This window comes from Doryrhamphus excisus, chromosome 16, assembly GCF_030265055.1.
Source record: "Doryrhamphus excisus isolate RoL2022-K1 chromosome 16, RoL_Dexc_1.0, whole genome shotgun sequence".
Lineage (NCBI taxonomy): Eukaryota > Metazoa > Chordata > Actinopteri > Syngnathiformes > Syngnathidae > Doryrhamphus > Doryrhamphus excisus.
Genome location: NC_080481.1, coordinates 11,729,462 through 11,756,488, shown reverse-complemented (window position 1 = coordinate 11,756,488; position 27,027 = coordinate 11,729,462). Strand labels below are relative to the sequence as shown.

Here is a 27,027-nt window from a genome sequence, read left to right as displayed (position 1 = left end):
TCTCAGAGTCAAAGGTCAATAGGAAATGCAGGTCTCAGGTCGTGTTTTGAGATGCTAGTAGTTTGTTAGTGATGACATTCAACCCTTCAGCCCTTGAAATGAAGGAAATGACTCCAGTAAAGCTTCATCTGATGTTATCAGATGTGGAAAGGAGTGTGATACGCCTATGGATATTGGACCTAAACGACACTATGGATGAAATGAAAACACGGCATGAGCTACCAATATTTCATTTTGAATTTGTTACACGCCTGCTGTTATTTTGTGGCTATTGCGGCCGCTTATTTATACATATGTACAACTTGAAGGTTTGTAAATACATGTTTTTTTTTATAATAATAATACATTTTATTTGTATAGCGCTTTTCAAAATACTCAAAGACACTTTACAGAAGAATGGAGTTGAATAAAAGCAAGTAAACAGAGTAAAAGATACATTAAAATACAACATTCATTCGTTAATACACAGTTAAAACATGAGAAAAATCAGGGCAGGGCACACCAGTCAGATATAAAAAACATTTTTTCTTATGTATCCTTAGGACAAGGCTGATTATCATCTTACGTTTATTATTCAGAAATAGTAAGTTATGTTTTAGAAGCTTTGGAAGATTTATTGACAAGCAGATGGATATCATTTTCATTAAAAATTTTCCTGAACAGTCCTAACAGGGTATTAATTCAAGGGCAACCTCTGTGGATTGTGGTATTGTGTTGTTTATTAGATATTGTTTGGTTTGATGTCCTCTAATATCAGGTAGAATTAAAGCATGCCGTTATGGATGGAGGAAACATGTCTTCATAGTGAAGAGTATTGATGAGACACATGTCGGCTAATAGATGATGAGCTGAAATGGAAACAGTTGGTTCATCCCTGTGGCGACTCTAGCAGAGCCAGACTGATCAATAACATAACAAACACACACAAGCAGGCTAAAATACATTTCTACATGTGCAACAGTATACAAATAAGTCATAAATAAAATAATTAGAAGATAATAGTTAAATATGTGCATTGATCTGTATTGTGCTCATTTATGTTTTTCCTGTTACTTTGTGGGATCATTGATATAGATCATGGGTCTCAAACACGCGGCCCGCGGGCCAAATGTGGCCCGCAGGACCCTAGTTTGAGGCCCCCGCCTTGATATGAAAGTTTAATGTTAGTGCGGCCCGCGCAAGTTTGATATGGATGCTGTATGGTATCATGTACCCAGCAAAAATTATTACCTTTGATTAATGTTCATGTTAAAGGTTAAATAACTGTTAATAGTTATCCTCCCTATCCGTGTGGAAGTGGTAAGTTTTTGGCTATTTAAGTTTAAAGGAAATAACTTGAAGGCTACCGTTTAGGTCGCTAGCTCTCTAGTTTGCGAGTTAGCATGTGTCTCAAGACCCTGCAGTTGAGCAATATGTTGTAAATAAAAAGAGTATAAATGTGACTATAGTCGTGTTTTGTCATGTCTACAGGGTTCTATTAATGCTTTGTTCATTTTAATCTGAAAAAAAATAATTTGTCTACCCACCAACTATATGTGGTTTCTTAAGCTTTTATTATTTGCCGTTTTATTATTATTATATTTATTTATTACTGATTGATTGATTTTCTTTATTCTTGATTTGTTTATTTATTTTTCATCTTATTTTGTGTAGAAAAATAAAAATTAAGATATTTGAGAACAGTGGAATGTTTTATCAGAGCTTTTCTTGTAGAAAATCGGAACCAAAGCAAAGTTTATTCATTTTTCTGTTTTTAATAAATGCATTTTTTTTTGGAAAACCTGATGCGGCCCAGTCTCACCCAGACCCTAGCTCCAGTGGCCCCCAAGTAAATTGAGTTTGAGACCCCTGATATAGATATACATAACTCAAATTGTCATAGGACCCAAAGTTAAGGCCAGCAATGCAACTTTTTTTAAAATAAAATGTCCTTAAATTGTCCAAAAATAACATTCTTATCAGCACATTACTGCCAGTATTACTGTCATATACAGTATGCCCTCATTGACTCGTGCTGTTGGCCGGCCTGCCTCTAGTAAAAATGATGTATTTCCGGTCTTTCTTCCCTCCCCCTCCCAAACCTCCCACATAATTATCATTATCAGGGAGGGGGCCATGTGTTTTTAAACAAGAGGAACAATTTCTGGAAATGGGTAAAGCCCATGTGATTGTCCTGTCCTAGAGAGTAGTAGTCACAGTACCACCCTCCTCTCATGCTGTGGCCCCCCCCACATTAGTGAGTGTACGCTGTAATCTACAGCGGGCCATCTCTTCTTCTGGAGAGCTGAAGAGAAAATGGCAGGACCATGGGCACTGACCCTTGCTTCTGGAGGTGTAGTATTTTTGTTCTTATTGTTTTTTTTTTTTGTCTGGCTTATTTCACTCTTTCTCACTCTAATTCTGCACCATAGCTGTAAAATAGGCCAGTGCATCATTGCTCTCCAGAGGGTGATGTTGTAATAGGTCAGCACTGAGAAGGCTTCTCTTGTTCACTTTCCTCCTTGGGATGATACCAGCAAGTCGCTAACAAATACAACATTTCTTATCGGTTTATTATTATTATTATCAAGTAATCATTTGAAAGCATTGTGTAAACTATGGCTGCCGTAGCAACAGGGACCCAAAAAATATGACGTAGAGGAGGACAGCGTATAGACATCAGCAGAATAACTGACCAGACTGGAATCCATTAGCACTGAGTGGCATGTGGAAAGCAGCTTTTAAATAATTTGTGGGAATAAAAAGGACAAAAGGTCTTACAGTATGTGGTTTAACCAAGCAGGTCACTTTATACTCTTCTGGTTTTATACAATAACACCAAAAGTCAAAAATATAACTTGACATCCATTTAGAGCTGTGGCATATTAATAATCTTTTTAGATAAGATGTTAACTGATATTTGTGTGTCAACAATAGGCTGGTCCATTGCCAGATTTCTCATATATGTGTCATTGCTTTATTAAAATAAGCATCAGCGTACCTCTGCATTTGTCTTTCATGTCTTCAACTTGGTGTTTTTTTTTCTGTAGAATCCATCTATCGTCGCGGAGCCAGAAGATGGAGGAAATTCTACCAAGTCAACGGACACCTCTTCCAGGCCAAACACTTTAACACGGCAAGTGGATCTCACACATGCACACTGTTAATGGAGATGTACAGTACCTGTAAGAATGCTACTGTAGGCTCCTTCACTTGGGTTATGTTTTTTTGCGATGCCTTCACTGGCATTATGGAATAAGAGGATGCTTTGAATGCGATGGTTGTTGTTAATATCAACGTTTCTATAATATTATGAAGCATTTGGGTGGTGTTCATAAGAAAACCTTAATGCCAAACTTAAATGGTATTTTGACTGTAAATCCAAGAATTGGTTAAAGGTTTTTTTACGTGTTGACATTCCCACCCCTGATTTGATTATCACAGAAATAAGTCCCTTTAAGAAATATATTGGTGAAGTTAATATACTGGTATTCTGAGTTTTGTCGATATGGGGTTTTCGTACACGCACACCTAAATTAAAAAACACAAGACTTGCTCAAGAGCTAGTTACAGCCAAAGAATGTGCGGCTCACACTACTTTCAACACTGGACAGTTGCGACCATCATTAAGGAACACACACACACCGCCAGGACACATGTCATGTTCAAAAACATTTGTAAATCCCACAACTCTTCAGTATCTTTAAGCATGTTAAAGGATCTGCTCCTATTAAAGTGACAGTAATAACTGCAGTGGAGTGAAATTATTCAAATGGAAAGATTGCTAGTACTACTACCGTTTCATTTAATTCAGGGATGTCCAGACTGCGGCCTTTATTGGCATGCGACCATTTGTAGAAATAAAATTTAACAAAATGTGTAAAAATAGAGCAAAAAGACAAATACATACAGTGGTGTTAAAGTGCCCCCTTCCTGATTCCTGATTTTTGTTACACTTAAATGTTTCAGATCATCAAACAAATATAAATATTAGTCAATGACATCACAACTGAACACAATTTTGTTTAAATTAAACTTTTTTAATTATTAAGGGAGAAAAAAAATCTAAACCTACCTGTGAAAAAGTATGGATTGCAGTTGTTGTTGCTAAGGGTGGTCCAACTAGTAGGTTTGGATTGTTTTCTCCCTTAATAATAAAAACTTTCATAAAAAAAATGACGATGATCTGAACCATGTAGTAAGTCTGACAAACATGTGGAAAAATGAATGAATATGGTGGCCCTTCATCTTAATGAAATCTAATCTTCAGCAGATTTGAGTGCCTTCTTCTGGCTCTCAACGAAGGCGGTCGCATCTTTCCCTTCTCCTCTCCCTTATCTTCCCTGCTTTGCTTCCATGTCTTGTTTTTGTCCTGTTTCATGCTTTTAAGAGCTTCTTTCTGCAATGCTCTTTTAAATCTAAATCCTGGAATTGATCAACTATTCTCTCCACACAATTGACAATATTTTCTCGATGAGAAGATCGCGTTCGGGGGAACCTGTTGACTTACTATGCCCTCAATGCATGTCCAAAAAACACCCAAAGGACATTGGGTACAATAAATTATTTTTTTAAAATATGATTTAACTGGCATAAATGAGGCGATACGGCGATCCAGTGGTTAGCTTGCAGACCTCACAGCTAGGAGACCAGGGTTCGATTCCACCCTCGGCCATCTCTGTGTGGAGTTTGCATGTTCTCCACGTGTATGTGTGGGTTTTCTCCGGGTACTCCGGTTTCCTCCCAAAAAAATCATGCTAGGTTAATTGGCAACTCCAAATTGTCCATAGGTATGAATGTGAGTGTGAATGGTTGTTTGTCTATATGTGCCCTGTGATTGGCTGGCGACCAGTCCAGGGTGTACCACGCCTCTCGCCCGAAGACAGCTGGGATAGGCTCCAGCACCCCCGCGACCCTTGTGAGGAAAAGCAGTAGAAAATGAATGAATGAATGGCATAAATCAAGTTAAGCATGTCTTTTAACCCCAATTTACTAAAAAAAATGTTTATAACAAGTTCATGAAAACTGAGTTAGGTTTACTCATCTTATTTAATTTATATGTTGGCATTTACAGCGTATTAGTTTTGAATTATATATATGGAAAATCATTGTTCAGCTATCTGGAAATAGAGTTTGTTTACATCCTCCGAGTTCCACTCTTCTACATAAAAACATATGTGGGCTTTCCTCATAATCTTGTTTGAAGTCTGGTGCTAGATGATGTAATGCACTTTCATGTAATCATATTTCTGCCAAGATGATAAAGTACAGCACTCAAAAGACTTAGGATTTCAATCCTTATGTTATAACGCCAGGGAAGAGAGTAATCTTAGCCCAAGGAGGTAAATGAGCTCATTTTTATAGCACATTTTACTTGCCTATGCTGCATAATAGCCGATTTGTACGAATAAAGGTGGTCCAGGGGTTACTGCGTTTGGTGTTATGAACGTTCCTGTAAATTAATTACAAAATAAATTTAGGTCCATAAACATAAGGCTTCCACAAGAACTAATGTATGGCTCACGTGCAATACTTTGCAATCAAAACGTGCAATCAAAACATGCTACAGTTGGGTGGGAGCACAGCAAACTCAAATGTCTTCGCTGTACGCGGCCATTTTTTTCCTGGCCCCCTGCCCCCCTGACCCCACCCACTACCACACACACACACAGTCAGGACTCAACCTGTTACATTCACAGAGAAGCGACTCAGGGACCAACCGACCAACAAATAAGCCATGTCAAATGCTCACATGAAGAGCACTTTCTCATGTGCGGTTCATTTGGTTTTGTTTTTGATCAAAATTTGTACATTTGTACATTTGCATACAACGGTTTTTAGGTATTTCCTGTTTGGCTTGTGGATTGGATTGTTAAATAATGACATCTAGGGAATGTTTGTACTCAGACTTAAGTACTTCTGGGCAGGAAAGGGGTGCATGTATAAATCAGTAGGCATTTGTAATCCACCGTTCATTCAGACTGTGACATGTCTGACTGTTGCGGCTATGCTATCTTCGGTGTTTGTAGTCGTCAGCATATAAATAAGCTAAGAAAAAGTAGGTCAGGTGTCTCCTCCCTTTTCTCATTCTATTCCCGTTGGTCCTTTCCTCACTTGGTCCTCCAAGCTGTTTTGTTGACCATCATACATAATGGGCCTGTTTTGCATTTGCATTATGTTCATTTTCTTTGTGCAGTGAGCAATAGTTGGACAAAGTTGGACAACAGTTCAAACTCACTGAAAGTAGTCAGAATAACAAAGAACTCCATAGAAAATGTTGATAGATCTTAGATACTTGGATGTAGGTCATTGCTATGTATATTTCTGGGAAGGTGGGACAATATAAACCGATCGGCGTCAACACACGTTGTTTGGTCACTCCTTTATCAAACGGATTGCTATTCGATATCTTGCATCTTTGTTTACACACTTTACACACTAGCTGTCATTGGCGACAGCTAGCTCGCTCACTAGCTAGTGTTATTCGCTTAGCTTATGAACTCCAAATGTTGCGTTTTAGCAATGTGACACTTTGTTAAAACGAGCAATGTGGTTAGTTTGGAGCTTGTTTTTGTCCCAAAGTCTCACAAAACACTATTTGTGTGTGGTTGTTTTAATGAACGTAAACACATAGTGTGTGCCGCCTCATTATGGTGATACTATGTCAGCTGATTTTTAGCAGCTCACCAAAGGGTCAAAGAAAGTTTTGGAATTTTAACTGTTCAATTCAAACTTTATGCCTTTTTACATAATGACAAATGACACATAAAATAGCATAAAGTCGTTGGCCACACTGTTTGAGTGGAGATCTGCTCGGTAAATTAAGTAGTGCAATGTAAATGTTGCCAGTCACCAATAAAATCAGCCAATAAAATAAATAGTTAACATCTCTAATAGCAATTAAAGTTGGAGACCCGTGCAACCTGGACACTGAATTTATTCTGTTTTAAGTTAAATAGGACAGATGTCTATTATGTTAATATTTTGTTATCGTGAACTAAAAAATGATTTATCAATTTATTCCCTATGAAATTCAGGTTTTGTCAAATAGTACAAATATTGTTTCATACAAATAAAGGAAAAAAACAGGCATTTTAAAAATAATACCTGGCGCCGGCGGTCTAGTGGTTAGCGTGCAGCCCTCACAGCTAGGAGACCAGGGTTCAATTCCACCCTCGGGCATCTCTGTGTGGAGTTTGCATGTTCTCCCCGTGCATGCGTGGGTTTTCTCCGGGTACTCCGGTTTCCTCCCACATTCCAAAAACATGCTAGGTTAATTGGAGACTCCAAATTGTCCATAGGTATGAATGTGAGTGTGAATGGTTGTTTGTCTATATGTGCCCTGTGATTGGCTGGCGACCAGTCCAGGGCGTACCCCGCCTCTCGCCCGAAGACAGCTGGGATAGGCTCCAGCACCCCCGCGACCCTCGTGAGGAAAAAGCGGTAGAAAATGAATGAATGAATGAATTTATTCCCAATTAAATTCAGATTTTGTCAAATAGTACAAACATTGTTTCACAAAAATAAAGAAAAAAAAACAGGCATTTTGAAAAATAATACCTGTCCAACGGCACTCATCATAAATGTATTGAAAAATCTACACTTAAGCCATGTGATTGGTATTTGCTGATATCGCTCATGGATGATTGGTATCATAAAAGTTTATCGTTACTGTACTGTTTGGATTTGGTGCTTTTGCACCAGTGTTGTGATGCAGAATCTTGTCTGTTATGAACAAAGTAGCTCAAAGTAACTGATTTAGACAAGCAAGCGTCTATTCTTTGTTGAAAATCATTATGATTATGTCATATTACCACCATGCAGTGTCTTTCTTGGGATGTATCACCTTCATATTTGATATATTAATGACAGTTTTGTTATTTTCTTCTATAGTCAGCATGAATAGACTGAAAGTCTAACCTGTAATTGTATCTTGTCCTTGCCCTGTGTGTGACCCACAGAAAGCCTACTGTGGCCACTGCAGTGAAAGGATATGGGGGCTTGGCGGGCAGGGCTACAAGTGTATCAACTGCAAACTGCTGGTCCATAAGCGCTGTCACAGACTCATCCCTCAGACCTGCCAAAGGCTTATGGTGAGTGAGTAAACACTTGTCAGTGGCAGATTAAAGTTTGTCACAACTGTGGTCCATACTGGAATAGGTTTTTAGGGCCAGATTGAAAAGAATAATTATGAATAATGACTTGTGTTTTTGACCAATGCTTCTATTTCATCTTAGCTCCTATTTAATCCTAATCTTTAGTCTATACATTAAACTGAGATCAAATTCAATATTTGATAGAAATCCTGACCAAAAAATCAATGTGGTCAATCACCATGTTTGCTCTTAACCAGACTCTTGATCACCGCTTCACCTCAAAGTCTCTCTCAGATAAGTGACTTTAAGGAATGATACAGAGAAAATCCCATCTTGGAGCAGACCCATTTGAATGCACAACTCCCTTTTCTTTCCCCATTGCTTTTGCCTTTTCAACAATGACTCCAAGTACAGTCTTACACCAACTGTGTAAAGACATGAATGGATATTTTTTTGCATTTTTGGAGGACAGCGTCTGGCTATATGTTGTCAAATGTTTCAATTTTTTTGCTCAGGATCCAGCTATGCCCTCACAGGAGCCTCCTTCAGATGAGAAGAGTGAAGAGGTGGACCTTCCACTAGATGACACAGAGAACAGAGATGGAAGTAAGATGTGTGGATGTTGTGAATGCAAGTTTAGTTATATCATTTAATGGTGTGTGTGTGTGTGTCAGCTGTGTAAAAACAACATTTTAAGTGTGTATAATATTTAGCATAGAGTCCAGACGATTGCTCACACCAGTATTAGAAATGAAAAATCACAATTAACTTGTGGTTAGTTTGGGGTCCCCCTGAGCTTTTTTGAGTTTACCTAAATCAGCCATTAACTGGACTCCATCTCCCTCTACTGGACTAAAAACAGAACACCATTTTTAATCTCACACTTAAAACATCTGTTTGTATGCGTTTCTCATTACAGGGCCATATATTCCACACAACTGTACAGTGGACAAAATTGAAGAGACAGATGCAGAGGTGAGGAAGTCAACACAACAATTTGCCGTCATGAATAATAATCAATGACAATGACAGTAATACACTTAAAGTTATCCCGTATTTAACACGGTTAATTGGTTCCAGACTGTGACAAGTAAGATTCCTTATTATAAATACCCGTTTACAACATTCAAAATACAGTTTGTGATGTTATTAGAGTGGGCTGCACGGCGGTCGAGTTAGCACTCCGACCTCACAGCTAGGAGACCCGAGTTCAATTCCACCCACGGCCAGCTCTGTGTGGAGTTTGCATGTTCTTCCCGTGCATGCGTGGGTTTTCTCCGGGTACTCCGGTTTCCTCTCACATTCCAAAAACATGCTAGGTTAATTGGTGACTCCAATTTGTCCATATGTATGAATGTGAGTGTGAATGGTTGTTTGTGCCCTGTGATTGGCTGGCGTCCAGTCCAGGGTGTACCCCGCCTCTCGCCCGAAGACAGCTGGGATAGGCTCCAGCAACCCTCATGAGGATAAGCGGTAGAAAATGAATGAATGAATGAATGTTATTAGAGCCCTCTAGACATGAACTAACACCCCCATACACTTTTATTACCGTATAGAATAGAATATCCTTGAGTAGACATGAGAAAATTAGATATACAAGAGACATTGGAGAGTTCCATGTTGTTATTCTTTTTTTGTAACTCCCGTTTTTGTACTTCCTGCCATGGCTACTCTCTCATCAATGCAACATTACTGATCCCGAGTGATCAATATAGAACACTACATATCATCACAACGTTTTTTAATGCATGTTTGAAATTTGTTGTTTGTTGTTCATTTAGCCATATTAGTCCATGGAAATAATTAATTCAGTGATTAAATCCATATAAGTTGCTTAAATGCAAATTCATGAAGCGTTCCTCATTTTTCTACAATTTCCCCTCATGGGACTCATAAAGGCATATCAACCAAATGTGAAAACCACTGTACTGCATATGAAATATATGGGTAAATATCACTTGACACACTTGTTCTTTCTATCCCACTCCAGGATATCAAAGCAGTGGTGGATGGAATCGATGGCATCAAGCTGTCTCAGGGTCTGGCTCTAGGTTTGGGAGACTTCGACCTGATCCGGGTGATTGGGCGCGGCAGTTACGCCAAGGTGCTTTTGGTCCGGTTAAAGAAGAATGATCAGGTTTACGCCATGAAGGTGGTGAAAAAGGAGCTGGTTCATGACGATGAGGTAAGGTTTTTTAACGCTTGAATTAATAACATCATTTATATGTGTTACTGCTTGTGTTGTTTCCCACTACCATTGTATGCTAATAGTGTTATGCTATGAGAGGTGGGTGATTTAGAAAAAAAAATATGATTATGGATGTTAGTTCTTTCTTGTACTAATGACTCAAAATATTTTAGTTTTAATCTAAAAATAACAATCCACTACAGTACTCAATCAATTCTTTTTCTTTTTTTTTTTACCCTTTTCTTTTTTTATATTTAAAATTTTGTTTTACAGCCACTAGGTGGCGGTGTTGGTCAATTTAAAACCCCTTTAAAATCACAGAATTCCTTTTTTTAAAATCCCAAACTAAAAATACTCTAACATATTATAGTCATTATAATTAAACATTAAACATATTAATATATGATATGATATAACTAGCTCTTGAGACAATACATGCAGTGTAAAATGAGGAACACAGCATACAAATGTAAAGAAAGATGTAAAAGAATAACTTCTGTAAGAATATTTTTCCACACACTGATAACTCTGTTTGACAACTAAGACCATTAGAAATTGTATTCAATAAATGTATTTCTTTTCCAAATTAAAGAGAAGCTGAAAATTATTCACCCTGGATTGATTGGGCATCTTGTTTTCATTTATTCATGCGAGTATTCATACACATTAGCTGAATTATTCATCTTTTCAACACTGTAATGCCAGACATCAAAGTGGGTGTGGAACAAGATTTGCACAAAAACTCACTACAAAGTGTTGAAGAGGATGAAATTACCAACAGGGGAAAAGTTACCATGGCATAATGAGCCTAATTATACATTCATCAAGTAGTTCGTAACTGACCAGGAATCCTATGATATCATAAGCACAACATGTAGGCCCGCTGTTGTGTTGTCTATAAATGAACCACGTGACGTTGGTTTCTAGCATGGGTAAGACTTATCGCATATAAAATATTAACCATCATCAGCTGAACGACAGATTAACAAACAGCATAAAATTGCTTCCCCGCAGGTTGCACACACACAGATTTGTATAACAAAAATGATTTTTTTAAAAATACATACACCGCACTGCTGAATAAATGCACATAATTTCCAAATGGAAACAGGCTTTAGCACTTTTCTACCTTCAAGGCGCTGATGCCAAATCGGTAATTTTTGCAACAATCTGGCAGCTCTAAACGCAGCATCCTTCTACCAATATATTCACTATCTCTCCTCTGGACATGTCCAAACCATCTCAGTCTGGCCTCTCTGACTTTATTTCCAAGGCCTCTAACATGTAATGTCCCTCTGATGTACTCGTTCCTGATCCTATCTATCCTGGTCACTCCCAATGAGAACCTCAGCATCCTCATCTCTGCTACCTCCAACAACTGGTTTACTGTGTTGGCATTAAGCACTGTTGTTGGTGCGTTAAGGTTGCCAATAAAGTTTCAAAAGAGTGCCAGACTCACTCCTTGTTGCAGGTGGGCAAGTCTGTATTAATGTAGCACTGAAATGAAGCGACCGCACGTTGGTAGAGTGGTTGGCGCGTAGACCACAAAGTCAGGAGATCGGGAAGACCTGGGGTCGATTCTCCGCTTGTGGAGTTTACATGTTCTACCCGGGTACTCCGGTTTACTGGGTTAGGCTCCATATACTATATTATACTATATTATTATATACTATATTTCTATACATTTGGCATAGAAAATGGATGGATAGATGGATTGGCATTGTTATCATGTTACGATTTTAATACAACAGCACTTGGTTTCCCTGACATCCTCACGTGTGTGACCTGTTTTCTTTACTATTTTAATAACTAAATACCCACGTGGTTTCATATATAGGTACAGCGTGTTCATTAGTGAACTATAGAGGTGTTGATTGGTGTGGGTTTGAACAGAACTGACATGTCTATCCATCAACTGTAGCTTCCCTTGCCTCTGCAAAGACAAGCAAATCACACAGATACAAATTGTTGTTCTAGTCTAAAAATAACAATCCACTACAGTACTCAATTATTTTTAAACAGCTGGGATAGACTCCAGCATACCATACACATTTTGAATCGTTTGATTGGGTGGTTTTACTCTATGAGCAATCTTGTGAGAGAGCAATCAATAGCCAAGTCATTGTGCTTAACGACAGCAGATCAATTCTGATGATTGTTCGATGCCTGTTTTCATCATCATTTATTGACACCTGATTTACCACTTTGAAAGTGTCCTGAGCCGTCCTTTGTAATCTCTCCAGGATATCGACTGGGTGCAGACAGAGAAGCATGTGTTTGAACAAGCCTCCACAAATCCATTTTTAGTGGGCCTCCACTCCTGTTTCCAGACAGAAAGTCGGTAAGAACACGGACTCTGTTAAGAACTTGCCCTATTTATACAGGCGTTTTAGAGCAGGGGTCTCAAACACGTGGCCCGCGGGCCAAATGTGGCCCGCAGGACACAAGTTTGAGGCCCCCGCCTTGATATGAAAGTTTAATGTTAGTGCGGCCCGCGCAAGTTTGATATGGATGCTGTATGGTATCATGTACCCAGAAAAAATTATTACGTTTGATTCATGTTCATGTTAAAGGTTAAATAACTGTTAATAGTTATCCTCTCTATCCGTGTGGAAGTGGTAAGTTTTTGGCTATTTAAGTCTAAAGGAAATAACTTGAAGGCTACCGTCTAGGTCGCTAGCTCTCTAGTTTGCGAGTTAGCATGTGTCTCAAGACCCTGCAGTTGCGCAATATGTTGTAAATAAAAAGAGTATAAATGTGACTATAGTCGTGTTTTGTCATGTCTACAGGGCTCTAATAATGCTTTGTTCATTTTAATCTGAAAAAAATAATTTGTCTACCCACCAACTATATGTGGTTTCTTAAGTTTTTATTATTTGCCATTTTATTATTATTAATATATTTATTTATTTATTACTGATTGATTGATTTTCTTTATTCTTGATTTGTTTATTTATTTTTCATCTTATTTTGTGCAGAAAAATAAAAATGAAGATATTTGAGAACAGTGGAATGTTTTATCAGAGCTTTTCTTGTAGAAAATCGGAACCAAAGCACTGAAAAAGTTTGTATATTTTTCCGTTTTTAATAAATGCGTTTTTTTTGGGGGGGGCGGGACCTGATGCGGCCCAGTCTCACCCAGACCTTAGCTCTAGTGGCCCCTAAGTAAATTGAGTTTGAGACCCCTGGTTTAGAGCATACTCTGAAAGCATGTCACCCTGCAAATACTGCTTTTCACCTTCATTTTTGGAATTAAATCAATAATAAATATCCCTTTTATGGTCTGTGTATGTGGCCCTTTAATGCAAATAATACTATAATAATAATTAATTTAAGAAGCATAAAATACCCTTTCCACTCATAACCTTCATTTTCATTCACTAGGTTATTTCTTGTGATTGAATATGTGAACGGCGGGGACTTGATGTTTCATATGCAACGGCAAAGAAAGCTCCCTGAAGAACATGCGAGGTAAGGATCATCAAGGTGTTGTGACATCACTTGACATCATTAAGCATTAATAGACCCTTACAGCTGCATGTAGGGTGGCTATAGGTTTCCACACTTCTCTATTATGCTATGGTTAGGTGTTATATGAAGCTCAAGGCCTCTCTTCATTTCTACACTATTGTGAACTAGTACCTGTTCAATTCAGCTGAAGAAAAAAATCATATTCTATTGCTACTTCTTGCAGAAAGCACTCTCGATGTGTCAAATTCCAGTGGTGTTTTTATGTGCAGCCCTCTTGAGGAAAGCCAAAAACATTTCAATTTAATTCAGTTCTAGCTGGGTAATAGCAATTTTTTTTTTCTTAAGCTGTTTTCATTGTACGGTACATTTTATAATCTTATAAACTTTAATTTGAAATTTAATAACTCTTGTGCCAGCTAAAGAAGACTATCCTTGAAAATACTTTTATACTATTCATTGATATTGAAAATGATATTGAAGATGTCGCGATCACATTTGGCAGGAACACACACACACACACACTGGCTCTGATGAACATATGCTATTAGATTCGGCGGGTGCATACCCGGTAGTTAGGCTCCTAGTGTCTTGCTCAAGGGCACATTACTCAAGTTAAGTTTTGGGTGCTAAAAAAATATTTTGTGTCAGGCTCCCATGACAGAAATGTTTTTCCACCTCACTAATTTGTAATAATACAGTAAACCTCGGATATATCGGACTCGGATATATCGGAAATTCGCTCACAACGGACAGATAAAAAAGAACCGATTTTTCTGTAATGCATTTCCAATAAAAATTCATTGCATATATCGGATTTTTTATAACGGATTTCGCCTATTTCGGAAAAAACCCCAGTCCCGTTCCAATGCATTTCCATTAAATTTCCCTCATATATCGGATGGCCGCATCGTGGTGCTCCGATTCGCCGAATCGTGACAGGCCGCTATACGACGTCATTTGCAGCGTTTGCAGCGTTGCCTGCGCGTCCAGGTACATTGGAAACATAGTCAAGGAAGTGCCTTTTTATAACGGATGAAATCCGATTTACGCATATACCGGATATAAATCCGATATATGCGTAAAACGGACATTTTCCGGTACACGCATATAACGGATTTCGCTTATATCGGACAAAACCAGTGGGAACAATTGAATCCGATATATCCAAGGTTTACTGTATTGAGAAAGTGATAATATCTATTTATTTATCATGACTGTACAGACTGAACGAAAATAAAACCAGCGAAATGCAACAAAAACAAAACACACTCACACAATTGGATCAAATCATCTCATGCACCGTTGTTTGCTTTAATCTGCCAAACATTGTACAAAGATACCGAGTGTGTATGTGGTTATTTGACCCCCACCGATTACTGAAAGTGATGCAGACTGCCTCCGGGTCACATATTTGCAATCCAGCAAAATAGACTTAAAAGTACAGTAACTCAAGAATGAACATGTAGAACACGTAGAATTTTTTTTTCTGTGATTGCTGACTTGGTACAGTAAAAGTTTAAGCTTAGAACATATGTTAAAATGTGTCAAACAGTTGTAAATGTGGTTAATGAGATTGCAGCTTGTCTCTGAACCAGCAGAGAGTGGTGTGGGCGTTGCTGCTGGCGCGCAGCTTTGCATCCCTTGGGGTGCTCCCATTTCATTTACTTGCAACTTCTTTGCACCCAGGCTCATTTTGAGTATTCCTCAAATGCGTACTTCTCACAAATGTATGCTTAATATCAGACTTGAGCGGTTCCTCATGGACACTGCCAGCATCCAATGAAGTAATTTCTTTTTTTTTTTTACACCTCTGAAAAATATAATGAGTATCCATTATTCATTCTGTCTTTCTGCTTGTGGGGCACTCCAACTGCGCCCCTGATAAATGCTGGATCAAAGGCTTGGTAATTTAGAGAGGCACTGTTGGGCCTCTATCGGACCCTACAATCTGTATTCTGGAGACAGTGGCTGTACATATGCAAAGCAGCATGCTAATAACTCATAATGATTGTACATATTCATGAGGAGTGCTTTTAGAGAACTGTACCGCATTCCCCCGCGCCATGGGGGGAGGCGGTCTGTGGGCGATGGATGGTGCTGCTGAGAGCATGCTACTTCTATCCGTCTGGATATGCCAATGCTGAAACTACAGTGTACAATTGAGTCTGTTAGAGTGAAATTGTGGGGGTGCAACGTGGGATTTACCATTCCGGTCTTTTCCTCAGTGTTTGACAATCAGGGATTTGTAGCACACACTGCAGACAGAGCCCCGTCAGTCTTAATGGAAGCTTATCTCCCAGTGACAGAGCATGTACTACCTACACATAAAAGGCAATGTGTTATTGACCAACAATTTGCTCTAAACACAACAATTTGTCCATCATGATGATGTACTGTATATATAATTCCTACTGTATAGGCATACTGTATGTGGCCTGTGTGTAAATAGTCGGGTCTTGGCACCTGGTGATACAGGAAGTGATGCAGAACTGGCTTATCTCCTGGTACTAAGCAGTGATCACCAATCTTTTTGAGATCTCTGGTGTCAGCTGGGGCGGCACGGCGGTCTAGTGGTTAGCGCGGAGACCCTCGGCCATCTCTGTGTGGAGTTTTCATGTTCTCCCCGTGCATGCGTGGGTTTTCTCCGGTTACTCCGTTTTCCTCCAACATTTCCAAAAACATGCTAGGTTAATTGCCGACTCTAAATTGTCCATAGGTATGAATGTGAGTGTGAATGGTTGTTTGTCTATATGTGCCCTGTGATTGGCTGGCGACCAGTCCAGGGTGTACCCCGCCTCTCGCCCAAAGACAGCTGGGATAGACTCCAGCACCCCCGCGACCCTCGTGAGGAAAAAGCGGTAGAAAATGAATGAATGAATGGTATCAGCTGTGAACCTAGTTCTTGGTGTCAACATTTCAGCTTTATTTTGGCTCTGCATGCTTCTCACTCAATGCCTGTTGCTTGTGGGGCGAGGCAAGCTGGTACCTTCGGCCGGGGGCCACAAAGTGTACGGGCATGTTCAGTTTTCAAAACACAAAGGCGACCAATCTGACTGTAAGAACTCCCGAGGAATATCACTTAGGTCTTTGCCAGATTTGCTTTGACAAGACTCCAGGTTCTTGCAGAAGGAGTCTACCCGGAATCTCAGTGTAGTTTCCAAGCAGAAAGATCTACCATTGATATGATATTTACAGTGAGGCAATTGCAGGAGAAATGTAGAGAGCAGCAGAAACCATTGTATCTTGCCTTTGTTGATCTAACAAAGGCATTTGATTATGTCAGCAGACGGTCTCTTTAGGCTGTCCTCCCAGGGATATACTGTACATCTGTACAGGGGTAGATGCTGACCTCTTCAAGCTATCTTACCTTCGGTCCGAGACTAAAGTCACAAGCATTCTATTCAGGGAGATGCTTTTTGTGAATCACCATAGACAAAAAGGTGCTCTCAAATGTTGACTGCTTCAAGTACCTTGGTTCTATCTTGGATCCCGTATTCTTGGCATGAGAAGAGACTAAAGAATTCTCACCTGCACGACCCCAGACGCATTTTGGGTATATTTAAGGGAGCAGAAGATTCCAATATGAAGGTTCTGAAGGAAGCCAACACATGAAGCATGCTTGCAATGTTGAGATGACGACGACTGCCTTGGCATGGCGAACTGAAGACGGGATTAAGGTCGACCACTGATGCACTTCAAGACTTTTCTAAACAAGATCTGCAGGAGGCTGGTATTGACATCAAGAAATAGCAGACTCGGGCTAATGAAGAGGAACATTGGCACCATCTAGTACACTGTGGCATTAAGAAAGTTGAAGAAAGGTGCCTTGAATCAAAAAGTGACAAGGACTGTCCCCTTCGGATTGGACTTTTCAGTCATAATAGAAAATGCTGTGTTATGCATAAGAGCAGTTGACCACACCATCAGTAACCCTGACGAAAGGATGCCAGTAATTAATAACTGTGGCAGTGAATGTGAAGCAAAGGTAAACAATCTATGTTGAAAACTGAATCATACAAAAACAGAGGTATTGTCTTTCAGCAATATTTTCAAAGAATAGCGCTAAGAAATGATCATTCATGAAGTATGTGGCTTAAAAGTTAAATGATTGAAATTTAAACAACACAAACGATTGTTCATCCTCCTCCATATAGATTCTATGCTGCTGAAATCTGCATTGCTCTCAACTTCCTGCATGAGAAAGGCATCATCTACCGAGACCTGAAGCTAGACAATGTACTCCTGGACCAGGCGGGGCACATCAAGCTCACAGATTATGGCATGTGTAAGGTAAGAGACATATACTTTAAATTCCTGTGTATAAAATGCACCGGTATGTAATACATTTAGAGGAAATATATACATATATACATAGACACAGTGTTCCATAAACTGCACGTCCACGTCATAAAATGGCATATTGTGGCGTGCACGAGTCTGTGAGGACCAGTCAGCTTCTTATTTGACATGAGCCAATCATGAGCTATGAATAAACCCACAGCGAGCGTAACTTTGCACGAGGTTGTTACTCCATGTAACAGTCTGACTCATGGTGTCATCTTACAAAGACCACTAAACCACTCACGCAGCAACGTAACACTCCAGAGCTATTCCTAATAACGGATGGACGTCTCAAACACCAGGGCCCAGAGGGGGACTGACGTCATTGCAGCACGCTTTGTATCTTTGTATTTTTCTCAGATGTACCTTTTGAGTGTTAAGTAGCTGTGTCATGAGTTTAGTGTTTACACCAAGGGTCGGACTGTTATATTGTTATACTGCTACCTATAATCACTTCCTGTGATTGTCAATGGGTTGACAAGCTCGTTGTGAGTGCACTGATAGCTTGAGATTGGCTCCTGCCAAAGAAAGAGTTACCGCTATAGAAGCCGCAGGGTTTGAAGTTTAAGAAAAAAGTAGCTTCTTATACACTGCAATTTTTTATTTCTCTTCCTTGTGTTTTTTCTGCTGCTCAGGAGGGGATCAGACCAGGTGACACGACCAGTACTTTCTGTGGAACACCCAACTACATTGCACCTGAAATCCTCAGAGGAGAAGATTATGGTTAGTACACAGGTCGCTTGATTTAACGCTAATTCCAGCCATTGATGATCTATGGAACTTAAATACAGTAACTTTCTTTTCATCCTTAGTTTGACCTAACTGTTATCCAAACACGTGTCCCTTCTGTTACTTAGGTTTCAGTGTGGACTGGTGGGCATTAGGTGTCCTAATGTTTGAGATGATGGCTGGGAGGTCCCCGTTTGATATCATCACAGACAATCCTGACATGAACACCGAGGAGTACCTCTTTCAAGGTGAGGTGGGGGGGGAACTGAAGCATTGCTCAGGTTTACAACTGAAATCCTGCAGTTTTCAGGTCAGCACTATTTGAAGAAATGTGTAAATTTATGGGTAGGTATCATATCATATCCAGATTACTATAGACTTTAGCTTTTGGAGTTACCTGTATGTTGTTCCTGTCAGAAACACCCTGAACAACACATGGTCAATCTAGAGCAGGGGTCTCAAACTCAATTTACCTGGGGGCCACTGGAGCGAGGGTCTGGGCAAGGCTGGGCTGCATCAGGTTTCAGTTGGTGGGTAGACAAATTATTTTTTTCAGATTAAAATTAACAAAGCATTATTAGAGCCCTGTAGACATGACAAAACACTACTTTTTTTATTTACAACATATTGCGCAACTGCAGGGTCTTGAGACACATGCTAACTCGCAAACTAGAGAGCTAGCGACCTAAACGGTAGCCTTCAAGTTATTTCCTTTAAACTTAAATAGCCAAAAACTTACCACTTCCACACGGATAGTGAGGTTAACTATTAACAGTTATTTAACCTTTAACATGAACATTAATCAAACGTAATAATTTTTTCTGGGTACATGATACCATACAGCATCCATATCAAACTTGCGCGGGCCGAACTAACATTAAACTTTCATATCAAGGCGGGGGCCTCAAACTAGTGTCCTGCGGGCTACATTTGGCCCACGGGCCGCGTGTTTGAGACCCCTGATCTAGAGTTTTGAAATAACCTAACTTTTGTTTTTGGACAGTGGGGGGGGGAAGTAGTAGTACATTGCGAAAACTTGGAAATTCCAGAATGAAAGTCTGAACTGTTATTTTAGCCTTCATGCTTTGTGGAAGCAGTGTGCCACTGTGCTTCCTACTTTGTGATTTCATGATTTCAAATATTTAGCGAAACACTAACAAAACACATATCGGTATATTTAGAGTGTAAAAGTAACAAATTCCATGAATGAAAATGAGCTCACAGCTGCAAAGGATTTATTATGCCTGTGCCAATACCGGCTAAGGTGATATTGGCATGCTTCATAAAATGCAAGAATCACTAACAGTGTTAATTTTATTCGCCTCAAATGATAATTAACTACATTGAACCAAAACGGATCCGTGTTCATGTGTAACATCACTTGAGTCTTCTTGTTCTCTTATTTACTTAAGGAACATACATAGTTAGAAAACCACATTACTTGTATTACTTGAAATACACTGAAATTGCTTCCGCACGGCTGCTGCAATGGAGAGCACATAAGAGCTGTGGTGCCGTGATCTGTGTGGCAGGGAATGGAGGAGAGTGGCGATGGAGAGAGATGGCTGAAAGGAAAAACGGTGACGAGAGTGAAAAAGAGGAAAGGGCAAAAAGGCAACGACAGAAACCATATGGGATCATTTTAAGCTCAAAAAGACAGACACTTTTGCACTTTTGCACTGTCAATCGGCGCTGGGATTTGAACAGTACTATCGATTCTGCAGTAGAACACACCCTACCCTCAATGTGGGAACATGTACTGCTGTAATGCTGCAGTGTAAAGCCATATTGTATCGAGACAAAGATGTGACTTCCATCGTCCAAGTTCTGCATGACCAGTTATCACACGCTTAATGGGAAATTAACACTTCCATAGTAGATTAACTATTTTATTAACACATACAATTATGCCTTCTATTTACGTATTTGTGTTTCCTTGAACCATATGGTAACCCTTACATTGCACATCCCCCATCACACCTTTTTCTCTCCTCCTGAGCTTTCAGAAGACAAATTCTTTCATAACGCAATAGCCTTGTCGAAGCAATATGTCTATGCCATGACTGTCAGCAGCATACGAGTGTGGCACCGTGGATAGCATCTGCCACCAGTATAGCACCCTCCTGCTGGGCTTGCTGGTCGAACAGCAGGTTCCTTGGATAAATGCCTTCTCACGGAAATCAAGACTTTCTCTATAGGAGCCGCTCAGCCATATGCCACTGAGCTAGACCTCGCGCCAGTTCCTGCTTTTGGGTCTTTGGGTACTGCACATGCCATGCTCAGAGATTTAGCCAGACTCAACTCGGGCCCTGCCAAATGTTTGATTCAGTGGAAGAATGTCTGTGCATTCAAAATTAGAGACGCTCAAATAAGTTGTGATGTATTTCCATAATGCCTCATATTAACTCTCGAACAAGATCTCAGTGTATATAGACTGGTCATATATCTCATCTCGTTTCATATTATCTACATACTGTATTGTATATATAACTCGGGGAAAAACTGTTGATTTTGTTAATACTTGGGTTGTTTATATTGTTTATTTTTCTATATTGTGTATTTTGTACTGCTTAACTGACTCTGCACTCTTGCTGCTGTGCAATACAAATTTCCCCACTGAGGGACGAATAAGGGCATATTTTAATCTTAATCTTAATCTTAAATTTGCCTGAAAATGTTATACAGTAGTACATTTTAGGTTCATACTGAAATGTAACTTCTCGTGATGATGACTTACCAGCCACATCATTTTGAAATGTAAAATGAATAAAGCAAGTGAAGTATGCACTAATCAGTCAACCGCAATGTGTCAGGAAAGGAAACCTTTTGTTTCACACATGTTTTTGTTAGTTTGACAAAGCACAGCTGCAGGAGTGTGAAGGCTGCGTGTGCACTATCAAAATGGAAAAGAACCAACAGAATAGAGTCCTCTGTGTCTCCTCCCTTCTTTGGACTCCCACGCAGCAGACATGGTGACCCACAGGCAGTTTGGACTGTGAATCATCATCCTCCTCCTCCTCCTCCTCCTCCTCCCCACTCACGATTGTCCTTTTCTTTCACTTTCCCTCTCTCCCTTTTGTTGCTGTCCTTTTTTGCCAACAGTTATTCTTGAGAAGCCTATTCGCATCCCAAGGTCTCTGTCAGTGAAAGCTGCCAGCGTACTCAAGGGCTTTTTGAACAAGGTGAGAGTCCACTGCCAAAGCAATACACCCTCTGCTCACTCCAATCAGCATGTGTGACAGCATGGCTAAGACATTGGGCTGGTTGGTTAGGGCAGGCAGCGTTTCTACATAGCCTGGTGTACAGTATGCAGGGCATTGAACTGGAACAAAATCATCATCATTCATTCATTCATTCATTTTCTACCGCTTTTTTCCTCACGAGGGTCGCGGGGGTGCTGGAGCCTATCCCAGCTGTCTTCGGGCGAGAGGCGGGGTACACCCTGGACTGGTCGCCAGCCAATCACAGGGCACATATAGACAAACAACCATTCACACTCACATTCATACCTATGGACAAGTTGGAGTCGCCAATTAACCTAGCATGTTTTTGGAATGTGGGAGGAAACCGGAGTACCCGGAGAAAACCCACGCATGCACGGGGAGAACATGCTAACTCCACACAGAGATAGCCCAGGGTGGAATCGAACCCTGGTCCTCCTAGCTGTGAGGTCTGCACGCTAACCACTCGACCGCCGTGCCGCCAAAATCATCATCATGTTCACATTATTCTTTGTATTATTATTATTGGCATGGTGGTCCAGTGGTTAGCACGCAGATCTCACAGCTAGGAGACCAGGGTTCAATTCCACCCTCGGCCATCTCTGTGTGGAGTTTGCATGTTCTCCCCGTGCATGCGTGGGTTTTCTCCGGGTACTCCGGTTTCCTCCCACATTCCAAAAACATGCTAGGTTAATTGGCAACTCTAAATTGTCCATAGGTATGAATGTGAGTGTGAATGGTTGTTTGTCTATATGTGCCCTGTGATTGGCTGGCAACCAGTCCAGGGTGTACCCCGGGAAAAGCGGCAGAGAATGAATGAATTATTATGATTGACTTTCTCACACCTGTATTAACCTGAGCAATGTTAGCAAAGTAGGAGGCTGGAAAAAAAAGTGCAGCCAAACTCCTCAGAATGATTAAAACATATCCGTGAGCAAGACCTTTGCACTCGCTTATCTTCATCACTATTTACACTCATGCTGTTTATTTGGACTACTTCCCACACACGGCACCCCCGCTCATGGAAATACTCATGAATCAACTGCTGAAATAGTGTGTAAGTGTTTCATGTGAGCTCGTTATGTACGGTATGTTGTTAAATGTAACTGTTGTTTTTGCTCGTTTTAAATGTAACTCTGCTGCCGCCTGCTACAACACTCTATTAAGAGTAAAGAGCTCGAGTAGAGAGCATGTACAGTATATTATGAAACCAATACTATTCATTTTCCGCTTGGCTTCCTTCTCTTAACAGCTGTAACATCTGAAATGTGATATGAAATATCCTCCAGATCCGGACTCATTACTTTCCACATGAAGCTACGTTGATGTATCGAGAGAAATTAGGAATCCAGATGTGACATTGTTTTGGATTGTTTTGCTATGAAATTGAGTTGCCCTGGTTCACATTCCTGAGCAGCTGTCTTGCTTCCAACAGGATCCCAAGGAACGGCTGGGTTGCCAGGTCCAGACGGGCTTCACGGATATCAAGTCACATACATTTTTCCGCAGTATAGATTGGGAGCAGGTAAATAATTACAGAGCGGTTGCTGCTGTGTGAAGTGCTGAAATACAGTCATTTCTCTTTTATTGTGGTTAATTGGTTCCAGACTAAACCGCGATATGTGAATTTAGGATTCAATACTGGAATTTTTTCATAGTTAGACTTCCTAAATAGTTTTAACATATTAGAGCCCTTTAGACCAGAAATAAACTTGCCTTGCCTTTTGGCTCAGCTCCCCTTTCACCACAACGGACCGATGTAGAGTCCGTATCACTACAGACCTTGCACCAATCCGCCTGTCGACCTCACGTTCCATCCGTGAGCAAGACCTCTCTGTACTTAAACTCCTCCATTTGGGGTAGGATCTCATCCCTGACCTTTTCCCTAATAAAAACATGGGCTACTGTTACTTCAGTAACCCACGACAAGCTAAAAGAACCCCATATGTCATCTCCTCTTGATTTTACAAGGGAACACATTCATAGCAACACATGTCTTATTTATGTCTTAAATGGCCTATTTAGTCTCATTATGTCTACTCTATTAGGTAAAGGTGACTATAGTGGTGTTATTTGATGTCTAGAGGGCTCTAATCATGTTAAAAACATGTTTAGAAGGTTTTTTTATGCTCTAACTACAAAAATATTGCATTTAGAAATAAGGAATCACATATCGTCGGGCCTTGAACCAATTAACCGGGATAAACAAAGGACTACTATACACTGAAAGGGTGCAACCAAAATACCTAAACACAATACCTTAAAATAAATTGTGGGAATTGTAATTTGCGGATTGATTCCCAATTGGCCTTCATTGACTAAACCTGGGACGGCACGGCGGTCGAGTGGTTAGCGCGCAGGCCTCACAGCTAGGAGACCAGGGTTCAATGTTTGCATGTTCTCCCCGTGCATGCGTGGGTTTTTTCCGGGTACTCCGGTTTCCTCCCACATTCCAAAAACATGCTAGGTTAATTGGCCATAGGTATGAATGTGAGTGTGAATGGTTGTTTGTCTATATGTACCCTGTGATTGGCTGGCGACCAGTCCGGGGTGTACCCCGCCTCTCGCCCGAAGACAGCTGGGATAGGCTCCAGCACCTCTGCGACGTGAGGAAAAGCGGTAGAAAATGAATGAATGAATGAATGACCAAACCTGTTATGTTAAAGTTAACTTGCATCCTAGATTAAAAGCATTCAAAATAATAAGTGGATAATTCTTCTAGTTTACCACAGTTTCTTGCTGTTGCTATCTATTGTTAGGCAAAATAGCAGCACATCAAGAAAGACATGTTTCAAGCAGAGGAACTGATGGTAGTTCAGGGTGTTGACTGACAGCTGCTGACAGCTGTTCTGGGGTTTGACTTTACAACTTGTCAGCTTACTTAGAACTAATGTAAGAGCAGCAGCAATCATACGTTCTGCACACCCACATTTAATGACAGTTAGCTTTAAAAACAGGATGCTGGCTGTCATTACTCATTATGGTTTCCCTTTGTCACACATGACAGTAGTCTACTGAATACATCAATAGCATAGATGGTGCGTTAGATACTCTATACAGTTAGTGGGGTCTATGCTGGTAATATGCAGTCTGTATAGTCTTCACTTCCGGATCGGATTTGGGATCCAACTCATATGTCTGTATGTTAAAAGCGTACATTTTACAAGATAAAAATCTGTTTATCAACTCCTATAAAGTTGGCAGCACAAACCGGAAGTGTTTCTATGCCCTCGGCAATGTGACCAACCACAGCAGAGTGGGTGTGTCTGGAAGCGGGTTGTGGGTGGAATACATTAAAACAAACAGCAACCACAAAATCCAAAGAAATACAGCTGAATAGGTGCAGATTCTGGAAGAACTAGAACACTTTCTATGCTGGTTATTGCGTGTAGCTGTTCTATAGGAGTGCACAACTCAATACAAAGGGACGAAAAATGAGCCTAGTCGGTCCCCTTTAATGTATGTCAAAGCAAACCTCAAAGTTTACACCCACATTTCATGACAGTTAGCTTTAAAAACAGGATGCTGGCTGTCATTACTCATTATGGTTTCCCTTTGTCACACATGACAGTAGTCTACTGTATACATCAACAGCATAGACGGTGCGTTAGGTAGTGGGGTCTATGCTGGTAATATGCAGTCTGTATAGTCTTCCGGATTGGGATCCAACACATATGGCTGTATGTTAAAAGCGTACATTTTAAAAAGATAAAAATCTGTTTATCAACTCCTATAAAGTTGGCAGCACAAACCGGAAGTGTTTCAATGTGACCAACCACAGCAGAGTGGGTGTGTCTGGAAGCGGGTTGTGGGTGGAATACATTAAAACAAACAGGAACCACAAAATCCAAAGAAATACAGCAGAATAGGTGCAGATTCTGGAAGAACTGGAACACTTTCTATGCTGGTTATTGCGTGTAGCTCAGGGGTCAGCAACCCGCGGCTCCAGAGCCGCATGTGGCTCTCCAGCCTCTTTGTTGCGGCTCCCTTTGCAATGCTTGAATATTTTTTAGCACCCGTGTGGTGAAAATGCACGTCTTTGTTATGAGTTTACAAAAATCCAACTTTGTGTGAGACCATGAATGCATCCTGACTGAGTTCTGACTGGTGACTGAATGAGCAGACAGGATGCTATCCAGTTCTCTCTGACAGGTTAACATGAAGGGAAATGAGTAATACTTTGAGTTATTTGAGTTATTAATTATTATTAATGAGTTATTTGACGATTCTAAAAAATAAATTAGAGCTCATTTAAAAACAAAAGTTTATCTCCAGTACTAGCAAGAGTACTCCAACTCGTCTTTTTTTTCCCCTCCAATGTTGTTTTAAACATACAACGTTTTGCGGCTCCAGGCTATTTTTCTTTAGTGGGCAAGTGGGTGAAATGGCTCTTTTCATAGTAAAGGTTGCCGACCCCTGGTGTAGCTGTTCTATAGGAGCGCACAACTCAATACAAAGGGCCGAAAAATGAGCATAGTCGCTCCCCTTTAATGTATGTCAAAGCAAACTTCAAAGTTGAATCCAGAGAACCCTCATTAACTAACTTTGTGTGCTTTGTCGGCTTTAAAGCAGAGTCGACACAGAACTGCATTTGTTTCCAGTTCTACAATTAAGGCATCACTGATATGCTTCTTTTATAATATAAGGATCGTTTCAGTGTCTCTGTGTTTTGCAGTGTCCCTCCTGGGACAAAGTTTAAGGGTGTCAGGTAGTAACGACATTGAGGAGGAAAACAATCGGCGGTGTGTTAATGAGTTCTGCCACAGTGGTTGTGAAGTACGCACCAAAGGCAAACTGGGGAAGGATATCAAAGCAGGAGAGACTCCTGAGTGCAGCAACCAAGCTTCTATGTAGTGCAAAGGGAAAACAAGTTGACAAAGCTTTGAGAGGTGGAGAAGCGACGCTCTCTGCCCTCAAACTAGAAGCCTGTCTCCAGTCCTGACAGTCCTGGCACACTGCTAGTGTTGTTACTACGTATTAATATTCATCAGACAGTTCCCCA

At 40.3% G+C, this 27,027-nt stretch overlaps 1 protein-coding gene across 2 annotated transcripts in view; it reads left to right on the top strand.

Moving 5' to 3' along the window:
• Window positions 1-27,027, top strand: part of prkcz (protein kinase C, zeta) — a 55,419-nt gene that overhangs the window by 15,731 nt on the left and 12,661 nt on the right. Inside the window, exons 5-17 of one of the 2 annotated variants that reach the window (XM_058052313.1) lie at window positions 2,261-2,332; window positions 3,030-3,115; window positions 7,941-8,072; window positions 8,591-8,681; window positions 8,995-9,050; window positions 10,066-10,260; window positions 12,507-12,604; window positions 13,648-13,734; window positions 17,889-18,024; window positions 18,711-18,798; window positions 18,933-19,052; window positions 21,907-21,986; window positions 23,461-23,550. In XM_058052313.1, the coding sequence (XP_057908296.1) occupies window positions 2,261-2,332; window positions 3,030-3,115; window positions 7,941-8,072; window positions 8,591-8,681; window positions 8,995-9,050; window positions 10,066-10,260; window positions 12,507-12,604; window positions 13,648-13,734; window positions 17,889-18,024; window positions 18,711-18,798; window positions 18,933-19,052; window positions 21,907-21,986; window positions 23,461-23,550 (1,331 nt within the window). The remainder of the gene's footprint in view (window positions 1-2,260; window positions 2,333-3,029; window positions 3,116-7,940; window positions 8,073-8,590; window positions 8,682-8,994; window positions 9,051-10,065; window positions 10,261-12,506; window positions 12,605-13,647; window positions 13,735-17,888; window positions 18,025-18,710; window positions 18,799-18,932; window positions 19,053-21,906; window positions 21,987-23,460; window positions 23,551-27,027) is intronic. The other variant, XM_058052314.1, reaches the window with a different exon arrangement.